We start from the raw sequence: 24,541 nt of genomic DNA, 5'->3' as shown, positions 1-24,541 counted from the left end.
ACTCAACTTAATGGATAACATAGATGTCGTGTGTCTATATTTTTTAAATAAAGAAATAATAATATATTTTAAAAGAGAGAGAAAATGACAAAATTTTTATGAACATCCGTACAAGATTGACACAAGATTTAGAATATTACAAATGAACCAAAATATATGTTCATACAAAATTTAATAAATAGTTATTGTTAGTCAACGACTATAAATTTATTTATTTTTTCAAAATATTATTTAAAGATTAAATTATATATATATATATATATATATATATATATACATGCATGCATGAATGAATTGCATGATGTACATAAAAAATCCATCGAGCATGTTGTTTGTATTGCCCGATTGTTGGCTCTCTCGCTTGCTCTCTTAAGAGAGGAGACGACTGATAGTAGATAGGCTACGACGTTTATAAGAATGCTACGTGATTGATGAGTGAGAGAGAATAATTAAACTTTTTTTTTTAATAAAAATGGTTATTGTTAGACGAACAACTCTCCACAATGGTATGATGTTGTCCACGAGCGATGGAATACCAATTATAAATCTATGAACATTCCCTAAATTAGTCGAGGTGGGACTTTCATCATCCAACACCTCCCCTCCAATAGAGTGTGCCTCCCCTTAATCAAGGCTCCACAATGGTATGATACTGTCCACTTTGAGCTTTGGGCTTCCCAAAAGGCCTCATATGAATGAAGTTAGTATTCCTCACTTATAAACTCATGATCATTCCCTAAATTAGTAGACCCGGGACTTTCATCATCGAACAGTTATCGGTTAAATGTTATTGTAATTAATTAAAAATTTATGAGCACTACCAAAATTAAAATAATTATAAAATTAAGGATCAAAATGTTATTAGTTTTAAATTGAAGGACCAAAGATAAAACTTTTGTAGAGAGACAGGAGAGGTGATAAAAGGAAAAAGGAGAAAAAAAATTATATTACATTTATATTTATTTATTTTAATAAAAATGGTTATCAAATTAATTTTTATTATAATTAATTAAAATTGTAAGAGAGCTACCAAAATTAAATAATTATAAAATTACGGGTCAAAATGTGATTAATTATAAATTGAAGGACCAAAAGATAAAATATATGGAGAACGATATATTGTATGGATGGGGAAGAGATATAAAGGAATTTATCGGCGTTGATTAATAGCCGCGAGATGCAAGAGACCGGCATGGCATTAGATTCCATGATTTCCTGTTCTACCCTTTAGCTTCTCGTGTTATGAGCCGTCGGAACTTCCACTTATGGAAATTCGGTGATAGAAACTAACCATGGTTTGGTTAAGCTCTGGTTAGCTACGGCTCCTCGTGAAGCCTTTAAAAGGCAGCCTCATCAGCTTCGTTCTTCACATCCGATTCGATTTCGTGTTGCTTCTTCTCTTCAGGCTCTCCCCGCTTTGATGGTTGAATCCATCGCTTTCTTCTCCCATTGTCTTTTGCTCCAGAATTAGCTTCTCGCTTCTTTTTTCTTTCTTCGACATTTTCGGTTCTCGAGCTTCTGGTTCATCGATATCTCTTTGATCTTTTCTTTTCTGTGAGTTCTCTGTTACTGCTGGATTATGGATACACCGAACGGAGATTCCGTTTGACGTTGAAACCATGAGAAATGAGAATGAACTTAAACTGACTTCTAAGATGGAGGAATTTGAATATTGAATATTGATTATTGAAATATAATGATTTGTTTGAGTTGGTTTGGTAATCGATCAATCAATGAATCTGTAAAAATAAGAATAAATGATAGTTGTTTATGATTTGGCGATTCTTTTTTGCTTTTGTGTTCTTAGTGAATTTTGTTTGATCAGGTTGAGGAGAAATGGCGGCAAACGGGAACGCAGAGTTCAGTTTCGCGAAGCATGGATCGGCGAGAAATGGTCTGTCGAAAATTCAGACGCAGAAGAACGGGATCTGTCACGACGACAGTGCGCCGCCTGTTAAGGCGCAGACCATTGATGAACTGCACTCGCTGCAGAGGAAGAAATCGGCCCCAACTACTCCCATTAAAGGCACCGAAGGAGCCTTCGCTGCGCTCTCTGAAGAGGAGAGGCAGAAGCAGCAACTTCAATCCATCAGGTTCTTGCTTTCACGTACTCGACTGACACATGTCGCAACAACCAATCATCCCTCTCATTTTAAAATTCTTCGAAAACGACGCTTAATTAATATTTAGTTTGAATTGATTAATTGTTTATGCATAATCGGGTCGGGTGAACCGATCAAAGACGGATTAATTTGTTCGGGGGTCTCTTGTTATTTGATTTGTAATATGCAATATTTGTTTGAGCAGCGCTTCATTGGCATCATTGACAAGAGAAACCGGGCCAAAATTGGTGAAAGGGGATCCGGCGAGGAAATCAGAAACCGCCAAAGGCCATGCGGTGCACCACCACTACCATGCGCCGACAATAAGCGTTAGCGACAGCTCCCTGAAGTTCACCCATGTTCTTTACAATCTCTCCCCAGCAGGTTCGTTTTCTTTTTGTCCGTTTCTCCGTCGCATTCAAATTTCATTCCATTTAAGGGCAGATCAGATGGTTTCGTCTATTTCAAGGGCCATTCGTTTATCAGTCTGCCCATATTTTCTGGGCCCAATTTGGAATCTGGAACTTGTGCTTGAGACGTTTCTTCACTTAAATATATTTGTTGCCTTTTTTAAAAGTCGACAGGAACGAACCAAGGGGAAGCTAAATATCTTTGCGTTTTTTACTGTGTGCAGAACTTTACGAGCAGGCGATAAAGTATGAGAAAGGGTCATTCATCACGTCGACCGGTGCGTTGGCGACTCTTTCTGGTGCGAAAACCGGCCGATCTCCGAGAGATAAAAGAGTTGTCAGAGATGAAACCACCGAGGATGATCTTTGGTGGGGAAAGTGAGTTTCGATCTGCCGTCTTCTTCTTCATCTGTTTACTACTATTTGGGTTCTTTCCCTTTCACGTTAACGGATTATTTGCTTTTAGGGGTTCCCCGAACATTGAAATGGACGAGCATACTTTCATGGTTAACAGAGAAAGGGCTGTTGATTACCTCAACTCATTGGACAAGGTTACTTTTTATTTTTATGTTCATTGGTGTTCTATTTTTTCTCGGCTTTGATGAATGTTTCTTCGAAACCCTAAAGTCAAAATGATTTTAACATACAAATCTCCATTACTGTTTAAGCCTATTATTAGCCTATATGGTCTGGTTTAGATTTTTACTTTTGGGCTTCCCCTCCGGTTTTAAAAAGTTGGTATACTAGGGAGAGGTCTCTATGTCTTTATAAAGAATTGTGAGATACCACGTCGATTGAAGAGGGGAACAAGTGTCAACAAAGATGTTGGGCTTAGAGGGGTGTATTGTGAGTTGGGAAAGAACGAAACATTCTTTATAAAGATATAAAAACTTTTCACTAACATATGCATTTTAAAAACTTTGAGCTAAAGTCTAAAAAGGATGGTCGAAAGTGGACAATATTTGCTAGCTATTGCGACTCTAATCTTTGATGAGCTATTCATTATGACTACAGTTCATCTTTTTGTCCTCGCAGCTGCGATTTTGAATGCTGGCTGTCTTTTTTCTATGTTCAATTTCATTATTGCTTCTGAAGTAACACTGTGATTTGCAGGTGTTTGTGAATGACCAGTTCTTGAATTGGGACCCGGAGAACAGAATCAAAGTTCGTATCGTCTCTGCAAGAGCCTACCATTCACTGTTTATGCACAACATGTAAGTGAAATTACTAAACACTCAATCTTTATCAGCAGTATATGTTCCATCACTTGACCCTTCCACAAAGGACCTAAGCCTAAGCCTCCCAGATAAGTCTCCTTAACGTTCATATGTTACATTATCATGGATGAATAAGCCGTAAAAAAAATGTACAACGGTGTATTAGCTTAGTGTACAATTCGATAACTGGGTCGGTGACAGGTGTATCCGACCCTCTCCTGAAGAGCTGGAGAATTTCGGTACTCCGGACTTCACTATTTACAATGCTGGGCAATTCCCGTGTAATCGTTACACTCACTACATGACATCCTCTACTAGCATAGATATTAATCTTTCTAGGAGGGAAATGGTCATCCTCGGCACTCAATACGCCGGGGAAATGAAGAAAGGTTTATTCAGTGTTATGCATTATCTGATGCCTAAGCGTCAAATCCTCTCCTTACATTCTGGCTGCAACATGGGAAAAGATGGAGATGTTGCCCTCTTCTTTGGACTCTCAGGTATAGTATCATTGGAGCCAAATCAGAATGGCTCCTAAACCCGCCATAACAATATGTGCCCTCTTACCCTATCCATCCTTAACTCTTATTTCGTTTTATCTTATTCTTAATGGTTATTGCATAATTGTGTTCTGTCTGTGATTTTGAGGTCCTCAGTACTCGTTGGTTTTGCATTATTAGGTACTGGAAAGACGACATTGTCGACCGATCATAATAGGTATCTGATTGGGGATGATGAACATTGTTGGAGTGATAATGGTGTGTCGAATATTGAAGGAGGTTGCTATGCCAAATGCATTGATCTCGCTAGAGAAAAGGAGCCAGACATTTGGAATGCCATCATATTTGGAACTGGTGATGTTTCTATCATCCTGTTCTTTGTTTGATTTGGCTAATTTTTTGTGCTGATTGCATCGGGATGAGATTGACGAATTTCATGGGTCGTTGGCAGTGCTCGAAAACGTGGTGTTTGATGAACATACCCGAGAAGTTGATTATACCGACAAATCAGTCACAGGTACAAGAACACTTCACAAGGTTTTATGAGACTTCCATCGCTATAAAATTACATACTAAACTCGGGTTCTTCCTTACGAGTTCGATTATCTTGTTGCAGAGAACACAAGGGCAGCTTACCCCATTGAATACATTCCAAATGCAAAAATACCATGTGTTGGCCCGCACCCAAGGAATGTGATTTTATTGGCCTGTGATGCATTTGGGGTGCTTCCACCGGTGAGCAAACTGAGCCTGGCACAGACCATGTATCATTTCATCAGTGGTTACACTGCACTGGTAAATATGTACTCCAATCCAACCTTCTTATAATAAGAGTAATGTCTGTGTGTAGAATGGAAACATTAAGATAAACAACTGGTTGAATACTACGTTTGTGAATAGGTGGCAGGCACAGAAGACGGTATCAAAGAGCCACAGGCAACGTTCTCGGCTTGTTTCGGGGCTGCCTTTATAATGTTACATCCAACTAAATACGCAGCCATGCTAGCTGAGAAGATGCAGAAGCATGGCGCCACGGGATGGCTCGTAAACACTGGTTGGTCTGGTGGAAGGTACGCATTAGTACTCGACTCATTCAATACATTCTCTAAAGAAAAAAAAAACGAAACCTATACATATGTTTCATCCAACAGGTACGGCCAAGGGAACCGCATTAAGCTACCATACACTAGGAAGATCATTGACGCAATTCACTCTGGCCAGCTTTTGAACGCAACATACAAGAGAACCGAAGTATTCGGGCTCGAAATTCCCATTGAGATCGACGGAGTGCCTTCAGAAATCTTGGACCCCATTAACACTGTAAGTTGGCCTTTCTCAATCGAAACGAGTCAAAAGAATCCATTTCGAGTTGCTTCGAGTTGGTAATGTATACGGGATGTTGTATGCAGTGGTCGGACAAGAAGGCGTACAAGGATACGTTGCTTCAGCTGGGAGGTTTGTTCAAGAAGAACTTTGAGACATTTACCAACTACAAGATTGGGAAGGATAACAAGCTGACAGATGAGATACTCGCAGCTGGGCCAAATTTCTAAAGCGGAAGGCGAGATGAAGCTTCTGCTAAATGCTCTGGTATGGTGCTTTTCGTTCGATAAAAATGTTCGTCTTTAGTTTGTGTGTACAAATGGTGTCCGGTCCCTTCAGTGTTCTTCACCACCAAATGAGAGTAATATCTCATCCTGTTTATTTACCTTTGTATTTGGGGTTTATATATATCAATATAAGATCCATTCCTTTTCTATTTATTTAGACCTTTTCTATTTATTTAGATGGCTGGCGTAGATGGGTCGGGTTGGATTGAGTTGAAGAAATTTTTTGAACCCGAAATTCAACTCAATCCCACCCGAAATTGTTTCCAACTCAATCGAACTCTCCATTTTTAAGTTGGGGTATTGGGTTATTCAATCTTTTTTTTAATATTTTAAAAACTTTTCTTTATACACCGCACATAATCATTCAATCCAATCCAATCTTAGATAAAAAGAAAATATTCTTCATTAATTGAAACATATTAACATTGAATAGAAGGCAAATAAAAAATACTAGCACTTCTTGAGTAAAGTCTACAACGGAAAATTAAAAAGTTACCCTTGGACAAACTTGCCAAATAAATTAGTTCCAAAAATAGATGGCGTTAAAACACGTGATCTACAGGGACGGTCGAGATAAGTGCTGGGCTCGAACGAATAGGAATAGGAGGGCGTGGTGTTCGAAAAAGAAAAGCAAATTAGAATGAGAGAGGGGCAATGTGTATGTAAATTATAAGATCCATTGAAATTGTGGGAGTTGTGGACAACATTGTTTCTGACATTTTTTAATATTTTATTGGGCAAATTCCCAAAAAGATTTATTCATTTCACTCAATTATGATACATGCAAGCCCATTGACTCCAAGAATACCCTAATCATTGATTTGTTTTTGTACTATTATTATTATTATTATTATTATTATTTCCATTGCTTTTATGTATTTTATTTTATTTTGTTTACTATTTTCTATTCCAAGAGTTATATTACAATATTATTTTTGCATTTATTTTTAAAACAAAATTTTGGTCTAGTCTCAATCACTTTTAAATTTATTAGTAATAACTTAATTCCTAAAATTTAATGAGATTTTTAGATATGTAACTGGATAAATTAATTAGAGATAAATATATTTATAAATTACAAAAATTAAATCTTTATATAATAAAAATTATTTCTTGATCGATCATATAAATATGTTTAAACTAATCGAGTATGTTTAAATTGACATAAATTTTAAGATCAAATTAATAAAAAAATAATAAATTATTTAAAATTTTCTGTCTCAACCATAAACTTAAAACCAAATACAAACCAACTCTAAATCTAAATAATACTAATAATAATAATAATAATAATAATAATAATAATAATAATAATAATAATAATAATGTTTTATCTTTTTTATTTTATTTTAATTAATATGTATTTGATAGACATGTTATTTATAATTATTTTGAAGATTTTATGCATTATACAAATTATGAAAACAAAATTTCATCATATTTAAAATTTAAAAATTTAAAAATTTATAATTATATTTAAAAATATAATATTCGAGGTTATACATTCAATTCATTTTTCAATTAAAATATGTTAATAAATACAAAATATATTTTATTTTATTTTATTTTTTATATTCTCGTCGCCATTTTTTCGCAAAACTCTAATCGAATTACACCAAATTAAATGCTAATAATAGAAGGTGAATGGCAATATTGTAATATAAGGTGGAAAAGAAGGGTTAATATGGAGCATGGTCGTCAAGTCAAAACGGGAAAACCAGACGGCCACCACTTTTGTTCGAAGTTCGTATCGGACTGGACGTTCGTCTCCGTCCGTACTGTAGCTCTGGAGAAACAATTCTCATTGTCGCCAGTTCTTCAATCCTCTGTTCCTCATACTGGACGTTGTTCCTCCATTGTTCGAACCGATCGCCGTTTGATGGGTTCTATCTCGCACGCGATCGGTCCCAAACTCGGATTTCATCACCAGGTATCGCACTGTTCCAATGGACTGTTCGGTTTTAATGGTGATAAGTTTTTGAGTCTGAGTTCGAGGAAGCTTTTTGGAAGAATTTGTGCCTCTGTTGATGTTAAGGATGAACGCAAGAATACAGCGATTGATTTTAGTGATCCTGATTGGAAAATGAAGTACCAGGCGGACTTCGAAAAGCGCTTCAGTCTCCCTCACATTACCGACGTATTCGGAGATGCTCTTCCTATTCCTTCCACTTTTTGCCTCAAGATGAGGTGTTGTTCTCTTTTTTCCTTTAGTTTCTGGTAACATGATTCCTTTTGTTTGTTTGTTTGGTATGAATGTCGATATTTACTATGTGTGTTTGTATGGATTGGAATTGCAGGTCACCACCGGTTTCGGATGCCTTTGCTGGAGGTTATCCGTCAGATGAAGAGTGGCATGGATACGTAAATAAAAATGATCGTGTACTTCTCAAGGTATATTTTCTGTCACTGTTATGGTGAAAACATTGTGGAAGTTGATTGGTTGGTCATCATTTATTTCAACACCGTATTGAAGGTTTTTCCTTATTTCGCGAACTATTTCCATTTTCTTTTCACTTTAGTTTCTGCCATATTCTTCCTGATCATTCATTATGTTATGAATAGTAACGAAGCTTAAGCTATTGGATGATCATTTAAGATATATTCTAAACACTCCATGACATGTAGGCTCTGAATATTTGTTTGCTACATGTGATACTAGAACTTGTTCTTGAGGCCTGTTTTCACTTTCTAATCTGGGTAACTTGAAAATTTCTCGTCTATATTATAATGACATGCAGTTTTGTTATTGTTTTTGAGAAATTTAGTGAATTTACTCTTACTTTTGGTTTTATTGTGCACTGCCCAGGTCATAAATTACTCATCACGTAGTTCCGCCGGTGCTGAGTGCATTGACCCCAATTGTACATGGGTAGAACAATGGTAAAGTCTATTCAACTTTAGCCATTAACGATTGTAGGTCATGCCTGCATTGGTATAATTGAGCTGAAAGTTTTAATACTAACCTTTTTCCAGAACTGTTGAAGTGATTGTTAATTTTCTAGAACCTTAAAAGACTGCTTGAAGTTCAATTATGGGGTGAACTGAAACTATGGCTAAGAGGGGAAATCACTTGGCAGTGTGGACACTATGGGTTATTTAGCTTGTCAAGGGGATCATATATTGCTAAGACGCTATGGGTTATTTAGCTTGACAAGGGGATCATAGGGCTTCACAAATTTGGAAAAGAATTTCTTGCATATTTTCTTTTTCAAAGTAACTAATGCATTTTGATTCTTAATTACATCCATGCATAATATAACAATTCTAACTTATAGGGTTCATCGTGCTGGGCCTCGAGAGAAAATATATTTTAAACCAGAAGAAGTGAAAGCAGCAATTGTGACTTGTGGAGGTCTCTGTCCTGGCCTTAATGATGTTATCAGACAGGTTATTTTCATTATATCATTATTTTACTTTCGACTTCAGTTGCAAAAGTTATTTTATTTTATTTTTTTATTTCATGAACTTAAGCAGATTTCATTTTTAGATGTTATTGCGTCAATTATTTCTAGAAGGATATGCACTCTAGATTTTATATGTTAGCTTGTTTTGGAAGAGGTTTTCAGCATATTTTTTCTACGTTCTCAGAGAATATGCATTCTTATACAGATTGTAATCACACTTGAAATTTATGGTGTAAAGAAGATAGTTGGGATTCCATTTGGATATCGCGGATTCTCTGACAAAGAACTGACAGAAATGCCGGTAGGTTGCTCTTTGGCATGCATAGAATTATATTTTCTGTAGAACCACATGTCTTATGACAGTGCTGCTTCTCACACGACAATGTGGTTGAAAGAGTTGCCTTAGCTGAAGCTGTTTAATTGACTTTTTGGTGGCGTTCATTCCTAGTTGTCCAGAAAGGTGGTTCAGAACATTCATCTTTCTGGTGGAAGTTTGTTAGGAGTTTCGCGTGGAGGTCCTACCATTGACGAAATTGTTGACAGCTTGCAGGTCTGAAACAGACTCTCTTAGTTCGATAATGTGGAGTTTTTTTGGGAGTAGACCATTTGAAAATCATTGAGGCACATATTGTCCGTGTTTCAGGAAAGGGGAATTGATTTGCTTTTTGTTTTGGGTGGAAATGGCACACATGCGGGGGCTAATGTGATACACAACGAGGTAGGTTATAGCCTCTCTAACTTGACAATTTTGTATACTAGTTTCTCCTGATGTGCAGTGAGTACATTTGTGAATTTTGTTGTTGTACTAATATTATCTTCTTTTTCATGATCTATTGTTAAGTTTGATTTCTACGTTTTGCATTCTAAATTACGCTAGAAAAATTAGTGATAAATTGAGTTTACAACGCAAATTTGCAGTATTTTGGAATGCTCTCACTCTATATGTTTTTTCAATACTTCAAGCTCACCTCACAAGCGTGTCATATACTGGAATCTATCGTTCTTCGAGAACATGAATCCAATAGGCATTGTATGATATTGCAGAACCAATTCTAAAGCTACATGAATTTAATTAGAATCACTCTGATCTTTCTTCAGTCTTCACTCCACTTTAATAAAGTGTGGATTTTCATTTAGCGAGAGTATGATACTTTTTGTTCCTATGATTATTATTATGGTCTTTGATTGTAACGAGACATCTCTGCTTCTTAATAGAAAAAGCAACACCATTTCTGACTTTGTTGAATATTTTATTTTTTGTTTAGTGTCGAAAAAGACGATTAAAGGTGGCCGTGGTTGGCGTTCCAAAAACTATTGACAATGACATCTTATTGATGGATAAAACTTTTGGTTTTGATACTGCTGTTGAAGAAGCCCAACGAGCCATAAACTCTGCCTACATTGAGGTAAAGTGCTTTCTATTGCTGAATCAATACTGCCGTGTTCATGTGCAACTTTCCTTCCTCATTCTGGAAGTTGTCATAATTATGTTTAAAAATTGGTGTAGGCACATAGTGCTTATCATGGAGTTGGCATTGTGAAATTGATGGGTCGCAGCAGTGGTTTTATAGCAATGCAAGCAGCACTTGCTAGTGGGCAGATTGATGTATGCTTGATCCCTGAGGTATGAGTCAAAATATCAATGTAACATTTAGTTTCTATTTACTTGATGCCATACTGATATCACCAATGGTTCTTAGGTTCCTTTCCAACTACATGGGCCCCATGGTGTTCTACGCCATTTGAAATATCTCATAGAGACAAAGGGGTCTGCTGTAGTCTGTGTGGCTGAGGGAGCAGGGCAGGTACTCGGTATTGTTATTTTTATGAATCTTTTAATTTCTTTTTTGACTATGTTTATCATAAATGATTAGAGTGAAATACTGATGCTTTGCGTTAACTGCAGAATTTGGTACAAAAAACAAATGCCACCGATGCATCTGGGAACATTATACTAGGTGATATTGGCGTATATATTCAACAAGAGGTTTGTAAATTTACTTCCATGTAGATTAATCATCGTGCGTTTTGGGAGAATCTATGATCCCCTTCTTACGTTGGTACATAATACTTGGGAGCTGTACGGCGTTTTGCTGCTTGAAATTTCATGTTTTAAAACTGAACTAGGTGGTTCTTCCTTCACCTCGGCTTCGCTCCCCTAGAAACAAAGAAATTAATCAAATTTGAGTAACCCTATGAACTACTTTAGAATTGTTTGCTTCATTCTCATCCATCTTGCATTTCTCTCTTCTTCTTTCATCCATCTTGCATTTCTCTCTTCTTCTTTCCTTCGATAAAGCAGCTAATTCATTGACTCTCATGTAAAAATTCAGGTTGAACTATCTCAGTAAATAGGTGTTTGTTTGGTTCTTTCTCCTTCCCCTCGTCAACAGTGAGTTTGCTTTCGAGTCTAGTAGCTAAGTAGCTAAGTAGCTAATAGTAAGCTATTCAAGGCATGATAGCTGATCTTGGCTAGATGGAGGACGTTTGTTGTGCCTTTGGAAACTTGATCTGGATTATTCTGCTGGTGTATTAACATATTTTACCTTTTTTTTTTTTGCCCCCTTCTTGCAGATGAAGAAATACTTCAAGGAGATTAGTGTTCCAGTTGACGTGAAGTATATTGATCCAACATATATGATCCGTGCATGCCGTGCAAATGCATCTGATGGGATTTTGTGCACCGTATTGGGCCAGAATGCAGTGAGTCCCTATTCTCTCCTCCCTCCAGGTTCTTCAGGGGGTTTCTTCCACTAATTCTTCCTCGATTACAGGTCCACGGCGCGTTTGCAGGATACAGCGGCATCACAGTAGGAATCTGCAACACACACTACGTGTATCTTCCCATTCCAGAAGTGATTTCGTATGCCAGGATGTTGGACCCCAATAGCCGAATGTGGCATCGATGTCTAACTTCAACAGGTCAACCAGATTTTATGTAATCATCATCATCATCATCATCTTCTTCATTCAATTTATATGCAAGAGAAACCGAGGAGCAGGCAGGCAGGCAGGTAGCTTCAGTTTCTTTGTTTTTTGATTAATTTATGCCAATGGTTTTGGTAAAATAAATAATGCAGTGAGAAATTGTCAAGTGTATAGCAGCACATTAGTACTTGAGATGATTCATTGATTAATAAAGGGTACATGGAGGAGAAAGAAACCAAGTTCTTGCGTCATTTTATTATTCTTGCAGCAATGCAAATTATGAAGAGGACTGATATTAATACAAAAACATATAGAAATGTCAATCATGTTTTGATTTAGTTTATCTTACAAAGAATCAGTTTATTGCTTGCACTTTTGAATGTTGTATATCTAGCGGTATGATGTGCTTGGAAAGACCATCGAACACGTTGCTTGCATTGCCCTATCGTTGGCTTTCTCGCTCTCTTGAGAGAAGAGACGACAACATACAATACTTGGTTAATGTATTCATCCTTGTTTTTTTTATATATATATATAGTAATTATATTTTAAAAATTTAGTGACAAAATGATATCCAACTCGAACTTAAAAGTGTAAATTTTCTAAATTTAAATTTATATTTAGGTTAGAAACTTAAACTTGTGCATTTATCTATTAAATTATACCATATACCATATAATTATACAAAATTAAGCCGCTTATCAATTTAGTGTTGAACTATCAATCGAAATTTTACGTTAATTAAGGAATAGTTTTGAAACATTAAGTAATATCCGAATGAATTTTTGTTTTGTAACAAAGAGCAATTAAATAAATTGGCACCAAATTAAATTGGATTTAATATGACACCAAAATGAAGGTGGACTATTCTAGAAAAATAATAATCCTCCAAAGACCATATTTGGAAATTAAAAAATTCAATGGAAATTCAAAAATTAAAAAATTCAATGGAAATTCAAAAAATAAAAGGTGGGCCAAAGACAAGAATCTGGGCTGGGACGCTATATAGGGTTTTCATCGGTCCATTCAGCCCTACTACGCTCCACCGCTTCACCGATTCCTCTCCCGCCATGGCCATGGAGCTCTCTGCATCCCGAGCCATTTCTAACCTACCACTTTTCTCTACTGTTCTCGCCGGAAACTCGCAGCTCCGTCCGAGGCACGCTCTTCCTCTCAGAATCGCCATAGTCTCCCGCTCTACTCGTAGCCTTCACTTCCGTATGTTCTCCATTCATTACAATCTCAGTGTGCCTTTGAAAACATTCCCTTAGGTTGTATTGTGGTGTTCTCTACTTTTTAGTTGAATTTCTGTGTGTCGTTTGTGGTTTTTTCATTTTCTTGATTGATTGCTTTATGCTTTTCTTTGCTTTGTCCGCACTGTTCTTTATCGATTCTTCTTGGATAACGATGAGCTGATTAGCAATTCCGTTTGGATGTTGGGGGAATGTTACATGCATGTGAATTTTGAAGAGTTTTCTTTTTCTCAATTCGTTCCTAGGATGTCGTCCTTTTTCTGTTTCGTTGCCAAGAGCAGCAGCCTCTGATGATTCAAATGGTTATCGACCATTCATTACTGAAGAACGGGATGGTCCGATAATCTTGGAAGATTCTCCTGCTGAGAAGCTCCCATCCGACGAAATGGCGTCATCAGAAGAACCAGTTGAGGGTGCGCAAGAACAGGCGTTCGATTTATGGAATGGTCTTCAAGTAAGGACTTATATTGAAGCCATGTGATTGTAATTTATCATGAATTTTTTCAATGTAAATGTGTTAAATCCGCAAGTAAAATGCTTAAAGCCGTCTCCTATTTTTTTAAAAAAATTCAACAACAGAATGATTTAACTTCAAAGCTACTTGGTTTTTGAATATGTTGGTTGTTTATTTATTTATTTATTTGCTTCCAACATCTTCCCGTGGCTTAGGCTATGGCTAGATCCCACTGTTCAATGCCTTTTGTATCTTTGACAATTGTGTATGTGTGTGTCATTACTTGAGTAATCGGGGTTTTCTTTTATTACAATTTTTGGATGGCTTCTGCCATTTTCTTAATAAATAGAAATGTTTTGGGTTTTTGCCTTCAACTTTTTCAGAGTTAGTTGCAGTGATGATATCATCAAACTTGATAGCATATTCCAGTGCTACATGATAGGTCGACAATTATGTTGACCTGAGCGGTTAATCGAGCAACCTAACTTCACTTATTGGTTTTTTATCGTTGAATTTCTTTATCTTCAAAATTTGAAACTTTTGTTTTGTTGATTTTTCCCTATTTGCATGAATTGTGTCTTAATGTGCTCTGAGGGTTCTGATAGATTCATATAATGTGCCTCTGAGGAACAAGTTTCTCATATTGTGTCTTAAATATACTGAGGTTTTCATTTACGGTTGCGATTACTTTTGCTTGCAGTTCGAGTCTGTTGATGTATACAATCTTATCCTATATGGTTCTGGTGCTTTTTGGGGCCTTTGGTTGGTTTCAGCCATTGTTGGTGCTATTGATTCCATCCCAGTGGTGAGTAGTTCTTACATTAATCTCTGTTAGAGTTTGTATTTCCTTAGAACTGCAATTTTAGGGGGTCTATTGGTAACGTTCTTTTTCATATGAATTTTTAACCGTTAAGTCTTGTAATCTAGGTTCCTAAGCTGTTGGAAGTTGTGGGGCTTGGTTACACAGTGTGGTTCACAGCTCGCTATTTGTTATTGAAGGTAGTTGCTTAAATTGGTTTGTTTTGAAATCCTGCACTTCCTCCAAATGTGTGATAAATGAGCTAATTTTTCTTGTTTGTGGCCTTTCAGGAAAGTAGAGATGAATTGGCTGCTAAGATCGATGAGTTAAAGGACCAGGTTGTCGGTTCGGATTGACGTCGGATTTGGTTGGAAAATTTTTCCTTTTATACTTTCTTATTAGGTTGTTAGTTATCTTTGCATAGATATCTTTACATCCTCTTGAATGGAAATAAGCGAATATTGCATTGATTGAGTTTTGTTTTGTTTGTTTAATAGGAAAGAGAACGAGAATGATTGTAAATCTTTCACATGTTCAATAACACAGAGTAGGCTTTTATGGAATGGGAATAGGGGATGAGATTGATGGGATTTCTTATGGAGATGCTTTTTTACTATTGAGGTGGTGGAGGTATAAGTTCATTTATTTTGTGTGTAAACCATGAACTTGTTGAGTAATGTCTTGACTCAGCGGTTGAACTCAGATGAAACGAGTTGGTTGGAGAGAAGGTCGAAATTCTAACGTTGGTCCCTTGTTTTTGGAAGGTTTAATCGAGTCGTGGTAGCTTCGAGAGTAAGGTATTTGGCCTTCTATGAAACCATTTAGATGTTAGAAGTTGGGTTTGTTTTCTCACCATTTCTTTTCACGTTTTCATTTCATTGAAGGGAGACAAAATCTTCACTCTTTAAGAGACCTCCAAAACAATCAAAGTATTGGGAAAAAGATGGAAATCTGTCAAACAAGCCTCTTCCTCTATTTCCCTTTTGACCAAATCTCTTACCCCTTGTCGGTTTGTTGTTCATGTATTGAATTTTATTTGCTTTCTTCTGTGGTTCTTTCTGAATTTGCTCTACATTTTTAACTTCAGGGCGCACATGAGCATTATTAGCCACTGAATGCTTATTCCTGGCCCACGTTTAGTAGACAAATGAGCAAACTAAAAGGCAGCAAAGCGTTTCTCCTCATCCATTTTCTTTACCCCTTTTACATATATGTTGAAATACTAAAACAATATCAATGAATTTTCACGATTAACTCATGATGGAGTATTAAGGAAGAAGTCTATTACCAACAGGGTTCATGGCTTCACCATGTGTTCCCCATTACATTACTTGTTCGTTTGAGAGAGTCGTAATAAGTTAAGATTTTATTGAAAATTAGACTTTAGATCACACTTATATATATATATTTTTTTGATGTTTGATCCCACTTGTTTTTCATTCTTAACATGTTATTAACATATTAACTTTATGTCTTTTATCGAATGAATTCTTAGATTGTCTTTTATTGAATGAATTTCTAAGATCGAGATGCAAGTCTTTTATTGAATGAATTTCTAAGATTGAGATGCAAAAATTGAAACAACCGAAAAGAACGATTATTATTAGGCCAGCAGACAGGACTAGAAGTCCATTTCTAAATATTATAATAATCAATGCAAAAAGTACACATAAAAAAGAGACTCAAAGACATCAAACAAAAATCATGCCACTTCTGAGAATCAAAGAATTATAGATTCTTGGAATAAATCTATAAAAAACTTGGAATAAATTCGAGAATGTATTTAACACAAACATCCAATTGATAAGAGTCCAACAACAAGCTTTTCCTACTCACTATGAACATTTTACATTAGGAAAAGAAACCCAAATAATTCAAAGGAGATGAAAGTGGGGCCAAATCTTAGTGTCTAAATCAAGGCGGCGCACACAAGCTGGGGTTCACGAAGACCAGCCTTCGCAAACTCTGCAAGAACACTACCTAAGGTTGCACTAAAAAAGCAAGGTCTGGCGATTCTCACTCAGTGGTGCAAGGATTTTATGCAACTGCTCTGCAAAACCCATGTCAACGAGGCAATCAGCTCAGCTTCATCAAAAACTACATATTCCACTGCGCGTATGGTCTTGATCAATCCCTTAATTAGCCGAGGTGGGATTCCTCTCTCAACAATTCTCAACAAAAGCATTTCCTTCTTTTAAAATCTTGAAATTTGGAATCATTCCGATTCAAGATTTCATGATAGACAAGCAAGTGATGAGAAATCAATCAGAATCAAAATCTACATATTCTAAATTACAGTACACATTAGAAGCACATCTCAATCAGAAGCTGACATTCCAAGCACAAACATAGCCCGTGGTGACTACTAATCAAGAGGCATTCCAAACATTTTGTTGATATCATCCATGGCCTCTTTAGTAAACACTGTTGGCTCAAACAAATCACAGTCTCTTGGTTTTCTTGATGACTTTACTGGTGGCTGAGCCTGTGCAGGCTGCTCTAGATCATCATCAACAAGTATTGAGAACCCACCAAAATCATTCTGCACTTCTGGTGGATTTTCATGCTTCTTGGATCTCCTACTCCTAACAAATTCTATGGGCTTTCCAAACATGTTGTTGATATCATCCATGGCTTCTTTCAGGTTAACTGTTGGCTCTACCAAGCCATGGTGACAAATGTTTTCCACCTCTGGCTCATTTGAAATGGCAGTACCAACAAACCTACAAACAACTGTATCTTCTCTAAACTTCGCTTCAATAGGATCTTGTACATCAGAATCGTCGTCATTGACATTTTCAGGATTGTCCACACAAGGAAATACGAACGCTTTTGAACGTGATGCTGATGCCGTAGAACTTCCTACGACATATCGTGAGTCGCTCAACTTTGATCCATCCTTTTCGTAACTTGTGTTGCCAAGCTCGCCACCCACTTCATCGTCCACAAAAATCATCAAAGGCGGTTGTTCGAGCTGGCATGGTTCGGTCATACTACCATGCTGTGGCATCTGCTTTTCTAGTTCAGGTTTCTTATCAAGATTCTCATCAACAAACACCTCAAACCCACCATTTAAGTTGCAATCTTTCTTGGAATAGCTTCTATGTGATCTCCTACCTATAGGAGCCATCTCTATTGGTTCAGAAAACATACTATTTATTGCATTCATTGCCTCTTTCATATTCACAGTTGGTTCCACCAAACCGTGGTGACAAGCATCTTCTGCTACAGATTTCCCATAAATAGCATTATCTACAAATTTCGCAACGACGGTGTCGTCGCTCCTAAGCATCCTGGCTTCAGCTGCTGAATCTTGAGGCATCTTCTCAGTCCCATTCTGAAAAATTCCTTTGTTTTGATCCTCATTATTGTTCACCACGGCATCACCTTGATTAGAAGTGCTTTTGTCAGACAGATGCCTCCTTGAAGTTTTTCCATGCTGATGCTGCAGGATGTCTGTTGTTCCTTAGAAAGCAAACTGAATTTTCCCAACAAGAGACAGAAAGTATAGTGCATAATTACAAAAGGCTCACCTGAACTTTCTTATAATTGTGTTTTTTCATGCGACGAAGAAACTGCTCATATGACCTTTGTAATTCATCAATAGGTTCAGCAAGCCTGTACAACAACCAAAACATGTTTTTCCATCTTAACTTCTTGACACTAATAGCAGGTACTTCAATAGAAGATTTAATGATATTGATGCAGATATAAAAGTTAACTACAAAAATTATAGAAGACAGCCATGAGAATGATAAAAATGTAATAATATGGGTAGAATTCACAAAGTAGAATAATCTTATCCCCAAAGGAAAAGGCAAAAGGTTGAGTTATGACAAGCAAATCATGACCGTATTTACTTAAAAAAACTCATCCTATTTATCAGAAAGGATCCGTTTGCCCTGAAATAACCTAGCCCAAATAGGAAAAATCCGATTCAGTGAGCCTTTCGATATAATCAAATAGAAAGCTCAAGGGTGCCATATTCTAGGAGCTCAAACTATGTGATTGAAAAAATCTTCCTCTATCTGTGGCGGGTCGAGGACCCCTTCTCCTTCCCCTTCTTCAAACTCCAATTCATATTGTTTATAGAGAAATCTCTTATCAACAATAGAACAAGATCCATTTTGTATCATATCTAAGGGATTCCTAAGTTCGGACCGAAGAAGCGATGTCACACGATCATTATCAAATTGATTGCAATCTTTTTCTGTCTGTGAAGATCCCAACAGAGTGCCTTCTACTTCTAATAGGCCACGAGTAACACGTGTAACCCAAATTTAATATCCTTGTGAAAACTGGAAAGTTAAAACTACTACACAAATAAAAAAGAGAGAGAACAGATATGCCTATATGAATTCTTCTGTCTCAGTTAAGCCTCATTGATTTAACAGATTTAGTCTCTACCTTGTTTCAGATGATTTCCTCTTGAGACTATCAACTAGTATTGCCCTTAGCCAAGGCTATCCAAGTTGATGAATTGTCCCGGCTTTCTTTTCTTCCAAGAGATTCGATTTTCGCAATGGGCATGGGCACGGATAATGAAACTAAAATACTAAGATTATTGGATCATAAGGTGTTATCATAATGTTATGAAGAAAGATAAAAGCACAAAAATATTTAGTCTTTCAAACTTTCATTGAAAAATTTCTAGAAAAAGCATATGACTAGATGTAACAACTCCAGCCCACCGCTAACGGATATTGTCCGCTTTGGCTTGTTACGTATCGCCATCAGCCTCACAGTTTTAAAACGAATCTGCTAGGGAGAGGTATCCACACCCTTATAAGGAATGTTTCGTTCCCTTCTCCAACCGATGTGGAATCTCATAATCCACCTCTTTTGGAGGCCTAACGTCTTTGCTAGCACACCACCCGATGCCTGGCTCTGATACCATTTGTAACAACCTAAGTCCACCGCCGCTAGCAGATACTGTCCACTTTGACCTATTATATATCGCCGCCAGCCTCATGGTTTTAAGACGCATATGTTAGGAAGAGGTTTCTACGCCCTTATAAGAAATATTTCGTTTTCCTCTCCAATAGACGTGAGATCTTATACTAGATGATGTGAGATCTTACACTAGATGTCATTCGCAACTACCTTCAATTCTCTGGCAAAACCACACACAATCCATTTACTATTCTGTCTCAATCACGCATCTCTAAATCATCAATTCTCAATAGACACAGAATAAAAAATAGCTAACTCATTTGAATTTGGTTCCCAGAACAGGAGATAATAGCACAAAACTATACATATTAGTCATAATATAAAGCCACACATAGCGTATAGAGGAACAAGACATGAAATAAAAATGAATTCAAACTTACAAATAAAAAACTTACTTCTGCACCCCTAAGTGGTACATTTTCTCAGCATCATCAAACTTCTTAAGCTTCTCATAGTACAGGGCGTATGCTTGGTAGAACAAAGAAGATTTACTCCCAATCCGTTTCTCTTCCATGGTTTTCAAGAGCGCTCTTGGATCATCCACATAGTCCATCTGATTATCAGGTTTGAATCCCAAAATCAACCATTATAAGCTATAAACATCAAACTCTAACTACACTATTTTTCAAAAAAAAAAAAAGAAGAAAAATCTCATTGATATGATGAAAATAATAATAATAATTCAAAGATACCAACTCCGAAAGGAGGTGAAAAAGGAAAAAAAAAAACAACCGAGATGAATTAACAAGTTACCAACTGCAACCAAACGCGAAGATACCGCAAATCGTCTCTATAACGCCGATCGGACTCGAACTTCTCGGTGCATTTCTGCAAGAATCGAGGAAGCTTATCGTTCAAAACGTGAGTAGGCAACGAGTCTTTCATTTTCCGAATCCCTCTGCAAGAAAATGGCAAGGAATAAGGTGTGAGAGACAAAGAAGAAGCAGAGAAATGGGAGTGTGATTTGTTGAGGGCATACCGGAGCCATGGAAGCAGAGGGTCTTTGCCAGAGTATGACTTAATGTCTGAAATCAAAGAAGAGAATAGGTCGTTGCCGGCCATGGCCATTAGGCATACACTGTGAAGCAGAGCAATGAGCAGAGTCGAAAATGGCGGTACAACAAAATCAAATTGATTCGATTCCTTCCCTTTCCATTCTGGATTGATTTCCTGGACCCGCTCTGGCCATGGCCCATGCTTGAGGTGGACGAGAAGCAAAGGAAATTGGGCTCAAGACTCATGGACTAGGCCCATCTCTCCGCCCTTTCTTGACAAACTCGAACTAAAATTGACCGTTCGTGGCCTGCTTAACACATGCAAATCGGACGACAAGTGGTGTTTCCAGTGGCGGATGGGTGAGTAGCGCATAAGAATCTATCCTTGCAGGAGGACAACAGCTGGAAACAGCTGCTAATACCTCATACACTGAGAAGCAAAAGGAGGAATCCGCTCGAAGAGGGACTCGCGTCTGATTAGCTAGTTGGTGAGGCAATAGCTTACTAGGACAATGATCAGTAACTGGTCCGAGAGAATGATCCGCCACACTGGGACTAGAGACACGACCCAAACTCCTACGGAAAGCAGCAGTGAGAAATTTTCTGCAATGGGAGAAAGTCTAACGATGCAATAACGCGTAAAATTAAAAGTTTTCATATCTATCAGACATTTTTTAAATTTATAAGTAACTTAAATGGTAATAGAGTGGATGATTAATATTTTATATATATATTTTTCTCTATTTTCTCTCCAAATTTTAAAATTAAAAAATTATTTATAAAAAAAAACCATTAGAATGGTAAAATAATTTCCTCACACATACTACAATGTCCGGGACAAAGGGTCTGATCCCACGAGGGTGAGCTAACTTCAAAAACCCGTTCTCAGTTCGGATTGTAGGCTGCAAATCGCCTGCATGAAGCCAAAATCGCTAGTAATCGCTGGTTAGCCATATGACAGTGACATTTCCGGTCTTGTACACACCGCCCGTCATACTATGGGAGCTGGTCATGCCCGAAATTTTTACCTTCACAGCCGGTTATTAATAGTTTATATTAAATATATATCTATTTTACCCTCAACTTTAATAATGGGTTATTAATAGTTTATGTTAAATTATAACTGAAGTAAAATTCACTTTATAACTAATCAATTGTAATTTTTCAAATCATCTACAATAGGGTAGAGGTCACATATATTTTAAAAAGTTGCTAATTTTCAATTAATTAAAGTAAAAAAAATTAATTTACAAAAATAAATTAAAAATATCTATGATATTTAATTTACCCTGATAGGGTCCTAGGGTTAGATATGCATATATTCGTAGCAAAATATCGCAAGATTGAAAGACCTATAAAACGTTCAAACACAGCTAGGTGATTACCACAAGACCATATCACAAAGATATAATACAATTTTCAAGGTCATACCATACCGTCCAAAATAATTCTAATGAAATTTTTATGTAAATAGATAGCTCTGGCCTATCATTGTTGGGTTGATCGGGGGTTCCTGCATCTCCTACGTCTCCACGGGGGCTTACTATAGTTCTTGTGCACATAGATAGACAATTGCGTTAAGTTTTCATGCATACAAAAGAAAAATGTCTTCACAACGAAGGGTTCTTAGCAACAACAAAATTCACCTTTGACCCACGTAACCTTAGCTCGATTCTAAAACAAAGCCTTAATATTAACTCAACAATTTTGAAAAACGAGCATTACTACAGTTGGAACGCTTGCCCAATTTAGTTCTTATTCAAAGATAGGTATCCTATTTCCAACGAATAAGATTGAACCAACATGTCAAACCTCAATTAAAACACAAAAAATGACTCTAAGACGGTCAAATTTGGAGTAAAATTATCATAATCGAGCATGAACAAGAGAAAAAACCAACGTGGATTGAAGAACCATTCGAATCGAATTGAAATTAGCGAAAGACCCACTAAACCAGAGAGAAATTGACCAAAATTGACTTGAGCTTGGTCGTTTGAGGAAGCAAATAAATATTAGAGAGAAATTGACCAAAATTGACTTGAGCTTGGTCGTTTGAGGAAGCAAATAAATAAAAGTGTGCACTACGCAATATTAACATAACTCAACTCAATACCACTTCCTATGTTTGAACACTAACTTAAGCACAAGAACGTGTTGGTTACAGCACCACACCTCTGCAAATTTTATGTGCTGCTATATCGTCCGTACTCTTTATTTAACGCTTGCTTGCATCCAAGTAACTTATCGCGGTTGTAACATTGTGGCCGTCTCCTCTAAACTCTTGGATGCATGATAAAACGAGTCATAGCTGATTTTACATAAAAGAATATAAAATATATAGAAAAAAAAAACATAAAAATGTATAAAAAATATTAACTATTATTTTAATATTGACATGTTAGATTTTTCATACTCGCGTTCTTGTAATAGTGGGACAACGATTGTGCGATACTTGTTCTAAACAAGCGAACAAGTCAGCATTGAGAAATTCGAACGTCGCGAACAACGTCGGCATATGTGCAGGCATTGAGTCACCTTACGAGAAAAAGTTTAGAAAACATGAGCGATGAAATACATTGGAAACCGATTTGAAGAATTGAAGAAATGAACGTTATATGACTATAAGCAAAGAAACGAATACCACAACTTAAATAACATATAACTCAGGATAGGAAGAAATGACAACTACGCATATCGCTTATACTACATTTGGGGGCATTTTAGCCTTTGCCAGTATAGACATGATTTTAGTGAACGGTCATACACTCCACATTGACCCAATATGAAATGGTAACCGATCATCCATTCAAGATTTTAGCGAGAAAAAATAATACTTAAATTAGATCAAATTCCACAAAAGAAAAAAAGAAAAAAACTTACAAATACTTTCCTTGAATATTGTCCTCTCTGGGCTTCCCCTCAAGGCTTTAAAATGCGTCCCAGATCCCGCTAGCAGATATTGTCCTCCTTGGGCTTCCCCTCAAGGCTTTAAAACGTGTCCCGCTAGCAGATATTGTCCTCTTTGGGCTTCCCCTCAAGGCTTTAAAACGTGTCTGTTAGGGGAAGGTTTCCACTAAGGGTGATTTGTTCTCCTCCCAACCAATGTGGGACATCACAATCCACCCCCCTTCGGGGCCAGCGTCTTTACTGGAACACCGCCTCGTGTCTACCCCCCTTCGGGAAACAGCGAGAAGGCCATGTGGGACGTCACAATCCACCCCCCTTCGGGCCCCAGCGTCCTCGCTGGCACTTCTTCCTTTATCCAATCGATGTGGGACCGCCCCCAAATACACCCCCCTTTGGGGCCCAGCGTCCTTACTGGCACACCGCCTCGTGTCTACCCCCCTTCGGGAAACAGCGAGAAGGCCAGCACATCGTTCAGTGACTGGCTCTAATACCATTTGTAACGACCCAACACCGCTAGCAGATATTGTTTTCTTTGAGCTTTCTTTTCAGCTTCCCCTCAAGGCTTTAAAACGCGTCTGCTAGGGAAAGGTTTCCACACCCTAAGTGATTTGTTCTCTTCCCAACCAATGTGGGACATCACATAATGAGTTTCTATTGGTTAAAAATTACGTAAACTTTACGACGAAAAATCAAACCAAATGTGCTCCGACATCAATCAAATCACAATAAAGTCCAGAGAACATCAATCAAACTTTTAAAATTTTCATTAATATTCTTAAAATAAAAAAATCTCTTATAATTAATTTTTACAAATTTATTTTAAATATATCTGTAACTTAAAAAATAATAAAAATATCATATTTTCAAAAGATGAAGTAATATCTTTAATTTAAATATAAATATATTAAATAATAAAAATACCCCAAAAGTTGACAGGGTGGTTCTATTATTTTTATTTGATAATTTTCTAAAATTCATTTTCAAAATAGAAAAAAAAAAAAAAAAAAAA

General features: G+C 36.9%; 4 protein-coding genes and 1 non-coding gene across 11 annotated transcripts; 4 read left to right on the top strand and 1 right to left on the bottom strand.

Moving 5' to 3' along the window:
- The first annotated feature begins 1,363 nt into the window (after positions 1 to 1,363).
- Positions 1,364 to 5,992, top strand: LOC111435951 (phosphoenolpyruvate carboxykinase (ATP)-like). 2 transcript variants are annotated; one of them, XM_023073583.1, is made up of 13 exons: positions 1,364 to 1,554; positions 1,826 to 2,093; positions 2,308 to 2,486; positions 2,737 to 2,890; positions 2,979 to 3,063; positions 3,626 to 3,726; positions 3,931 to 4,229; positions 4,410 to 4,583; positions 4,681 to 4,746; positions 4,846 to 5,024; positions 5,130 to 5,299; positions 5,381 to 5,549; positions 5,639 to 5,992. In XM_023073583.1, exons 2-13 carry the CDS (start codon positions 1,837 to 1,839, stop codon positions 5,780 to 5,782), a joined length of 1,977 nt encoding a protein of 658 aa, XP_022929351.1. In that variant the 5' UTR covers positions 1,364 to 1,554; positions 1,826 to 1,836; the 3' UTR covers positions 5,783 to 5,992. The 2 variants fall into 2 exon arrangements, with proteins under 2 accessions (XP_022929351.1, XP_022929352.1); XM_023073584.1 differs by lacking the exon at positions 1,364 to 1,554 and adding an exon at positions 1,561 to 1,718.
- LOC111435953 (ATP-dependent 6-phosphofructokinase 5, chloroplastic-like) lies at positions 1,858 to 12,422 on the top strand. 2 transcript variants are annotated; one of them, XM_023073585.1, is made up of 14 exons: positions 1,858 to 1,864; positions 7,517 to 8,026; positions 8,137 to 8,230; positions 8,646 to 8,719; positions 9,115 to 9,226; positions 9,449 to 9,544; positions 9,692 to 9,793; positions 9,887 to 9,961; positions 10,509 to 10,649; positions 10,751 to 10,867; positions 10,944 to 11,048; positions 11,150 to 11,230; positions 11,818 to 11,946; positions 12,018 to 12,422. In XM_023073585.1, the coding sequence occupies exons 2-14, from the start codon at positions 7,524 to 7,526 to the stop codon at positions 12,183 to 12,185; spliced, it is 1,797 nt and encodes a 598-aa protein (XP_022929353.1). In that variant the 5' UTR covers positions 1,858 to 1,864; positions 7,517 to 7,523; the 3' UTR covers positions 12,186 to 12,422. The 2 variants fall into 2 exon arrangements, with proteins under 2 accessions (XP_022929353.1, XP_022929354.1); XM_023073586.1 differs by lacking the exon at positions 12,018 to 12,422 and having other exon boundaries at positions 10,944 to 11,055; positions 11,818 to 11,938.
- Positions 12,423 to 13,186: 764 nt separating this feature from the next.
- LOC111435856 (protein CURVATURE THYLAKOID 1D, chloroplastic-like) lies at positions 13,187 to 15,861 on the top strand. 5 transcript variants are annotated; one of them, XM_023073414.1, is made up of 7 exons: positions 13,187 to 13,389; positions 13,670 to 13,878; positions 14,579 to 14,683; positions 14,806 to 14,877; positions 14,968 to 15,044; positions 15,442 to 15,474; positions 15,562 to 15,731. In XM_023073414.1, exons 1-5 carry the CDS (start codon positions 13,242 to 13,244, stop codon positions 15,031 to 15,033), a joined length of 600 nt encoding a protein of 199 aa, XP_022929182.1. In that variant the 5' UTR covers positions 13,187 to 13,241; the 3' UTR covers positions 15,034 to 15,044; positions 15,442 to 15,474; positions 15,562 to 15,731. The 5 variants fall into 5 exon arrangements, with proteins under 5 accessions (XP_022929182.1, XP_022929183.1, XP_022929181.1 ...); XM_023073415.1 differs by lacking the exons at positions 15,442 to 15,474; positions 15,562 to 15,731 and adding an exon at positions 15,759 to 15,861; XM_023073413.1 differs by having other exon boundaries at positions 15,442 to 15,731.
- LOC111436092 lies at positions 14,268 to 14,358 on the top strand. Its single transcript, XR_002709178.1, has one exon. It is a non-coding gene; the product is annotated as a small nucleolar RNA snoR128 (small nucleolar RNA).
- Positions 15,862 to 16,872: 1,011 nt separating the features above from the next.
- LOC111435869 lies at positions 16,873 to 20,758 on the bottom strand. Its single transcript, XM_023073440.1, has 5 exons — positions 20,610 to 20,758; positions 20,384 to 20,528; positions 20,026 to 20,183; positions 18,211 to 18,295; positions 16,873 to 18,122 (listed from the first exon to the last, which is right to left on the bottom strand). The coding sequence occupies exons 1-5, from the start codon at positions 20,696 to 20,698 to the stop codon at positions 17,043 to 17,045; spliced, it is 1,557 nt and encodes a 518-aa protein (XP_022929208.1). The 5' UTR covers positions 20,699 to 20,758; the 3' UTR covers positions 16,873 to 17,042.
- Between the last annotated feature and the right edge of the window lie 3,783 nt (positions 20,759 to 24,541).

The sequence above is a fragment of the Cucurbita moschata genome, unplaced genomic scaffold (assembly GCF_002738365.1).
Source record: "Cucurbita moschata cultivar Rifu unplaced genomic scaffold, Cmos_1.0 Cmo_Scf00051, whole genome shotgun sequence".
Taxonomy (NCBI): Eukaryota; Viridiplantae; Streptophyta; class Magnoliopsida; order Cucurbitales; family Cucurbitaceae; genus Cucurbita; species Cucurbita moschata.
The sequence above is the reverse complement of the archived record's forward strand: the minus strand, read 5'-3'. Positions and strand labels throughout refer to the sequence as shown.

Bases quoted from the DNA above. Each gene is read 5' to 3' on its own strand.
- LOC111435953 (XM_023073585.1), top strand. From the start codon at position 7,524: ATGGAGCATGGTCGTCAAGTCAAAACGGGAAAACCAGACGGCCACCAC. The intron at 9,962-10,508 runs GTAGGTTATAGC...TTTTTTGTTTAG, and splicing joins CTAATGTGATACACAACGAG to TGTCGAAAAAGACGATTAAA. The intron at 11,947-12,017 runs GTGAGTCCCTAT...CCTCGATTACAG, and splicing joins CCGTATTGGGCCAGAATGCA to GTCCACGGCGCGTTTGCAGG.
- LOC111435856 (XM_023073415.1), top strand. From the start codon at position 13,242: ATGGCCATGGAGCTCTCTGCATCCCGAGCCATTTCTAACCTACCACTT. The intron at 13,879-14,578 runs GTAAGGACTTAT...TTTTGCTTGCAG, and splicing joins ATTTATGGAATGGTCTTCAA to TTCGAGTCTGTTGATGTATA. The intron at 14,684-14,805 runs GTGAGTAGTTCT...CTTGTAATCTAG, and splicing joins CTATTGATTCCATCCCAGTG to GTTCCTAAGCTGTTGGAAGT.
- LOC111435951 (XM_023073583.1), top strand. From the start codon at position 1,837: ATGGCGGCAAACGGGAACGCAGAGTTCAGTTTCGCGAAGCATGGATCG. The intron at 4,584-4,680 runs GTGATGTTTCTA...GGTCGTTGGCAG, and splicing joins TGCCATCATATTTGGAACTG to TGCTCGAAAACGTGGTGTTT. The intron at 5,550-5,638 runs GTAAGTTGGCCT...TGTTGTATGCAG, and splicing joins TCTTGGACCCCATTAACACT to TGGTCGGACAAGAAGGCGTA.
- LOC111435869 (XM_023073440.1), bottom strand. From the start codon at position 20,698: ATGGCCATGGCCGGCAACGACCTATTCTCTTCTTTGATTTCAGACATT. The intron at 18,296-20,025 runs GTAAGTTTTTTA...GTTGTTGTACAG, and splicing joins TACCACTTAGGGGTGCAGAA to GCTTGCTGAACCTATTGATG. The intron at 18,123-18,210 runs GTGAGCCTTTTG...GACATCCTGCAG, and splicing joins ACAATTATAAGAAAGTTCAG to CATCAGCATGGAAAAACTTC.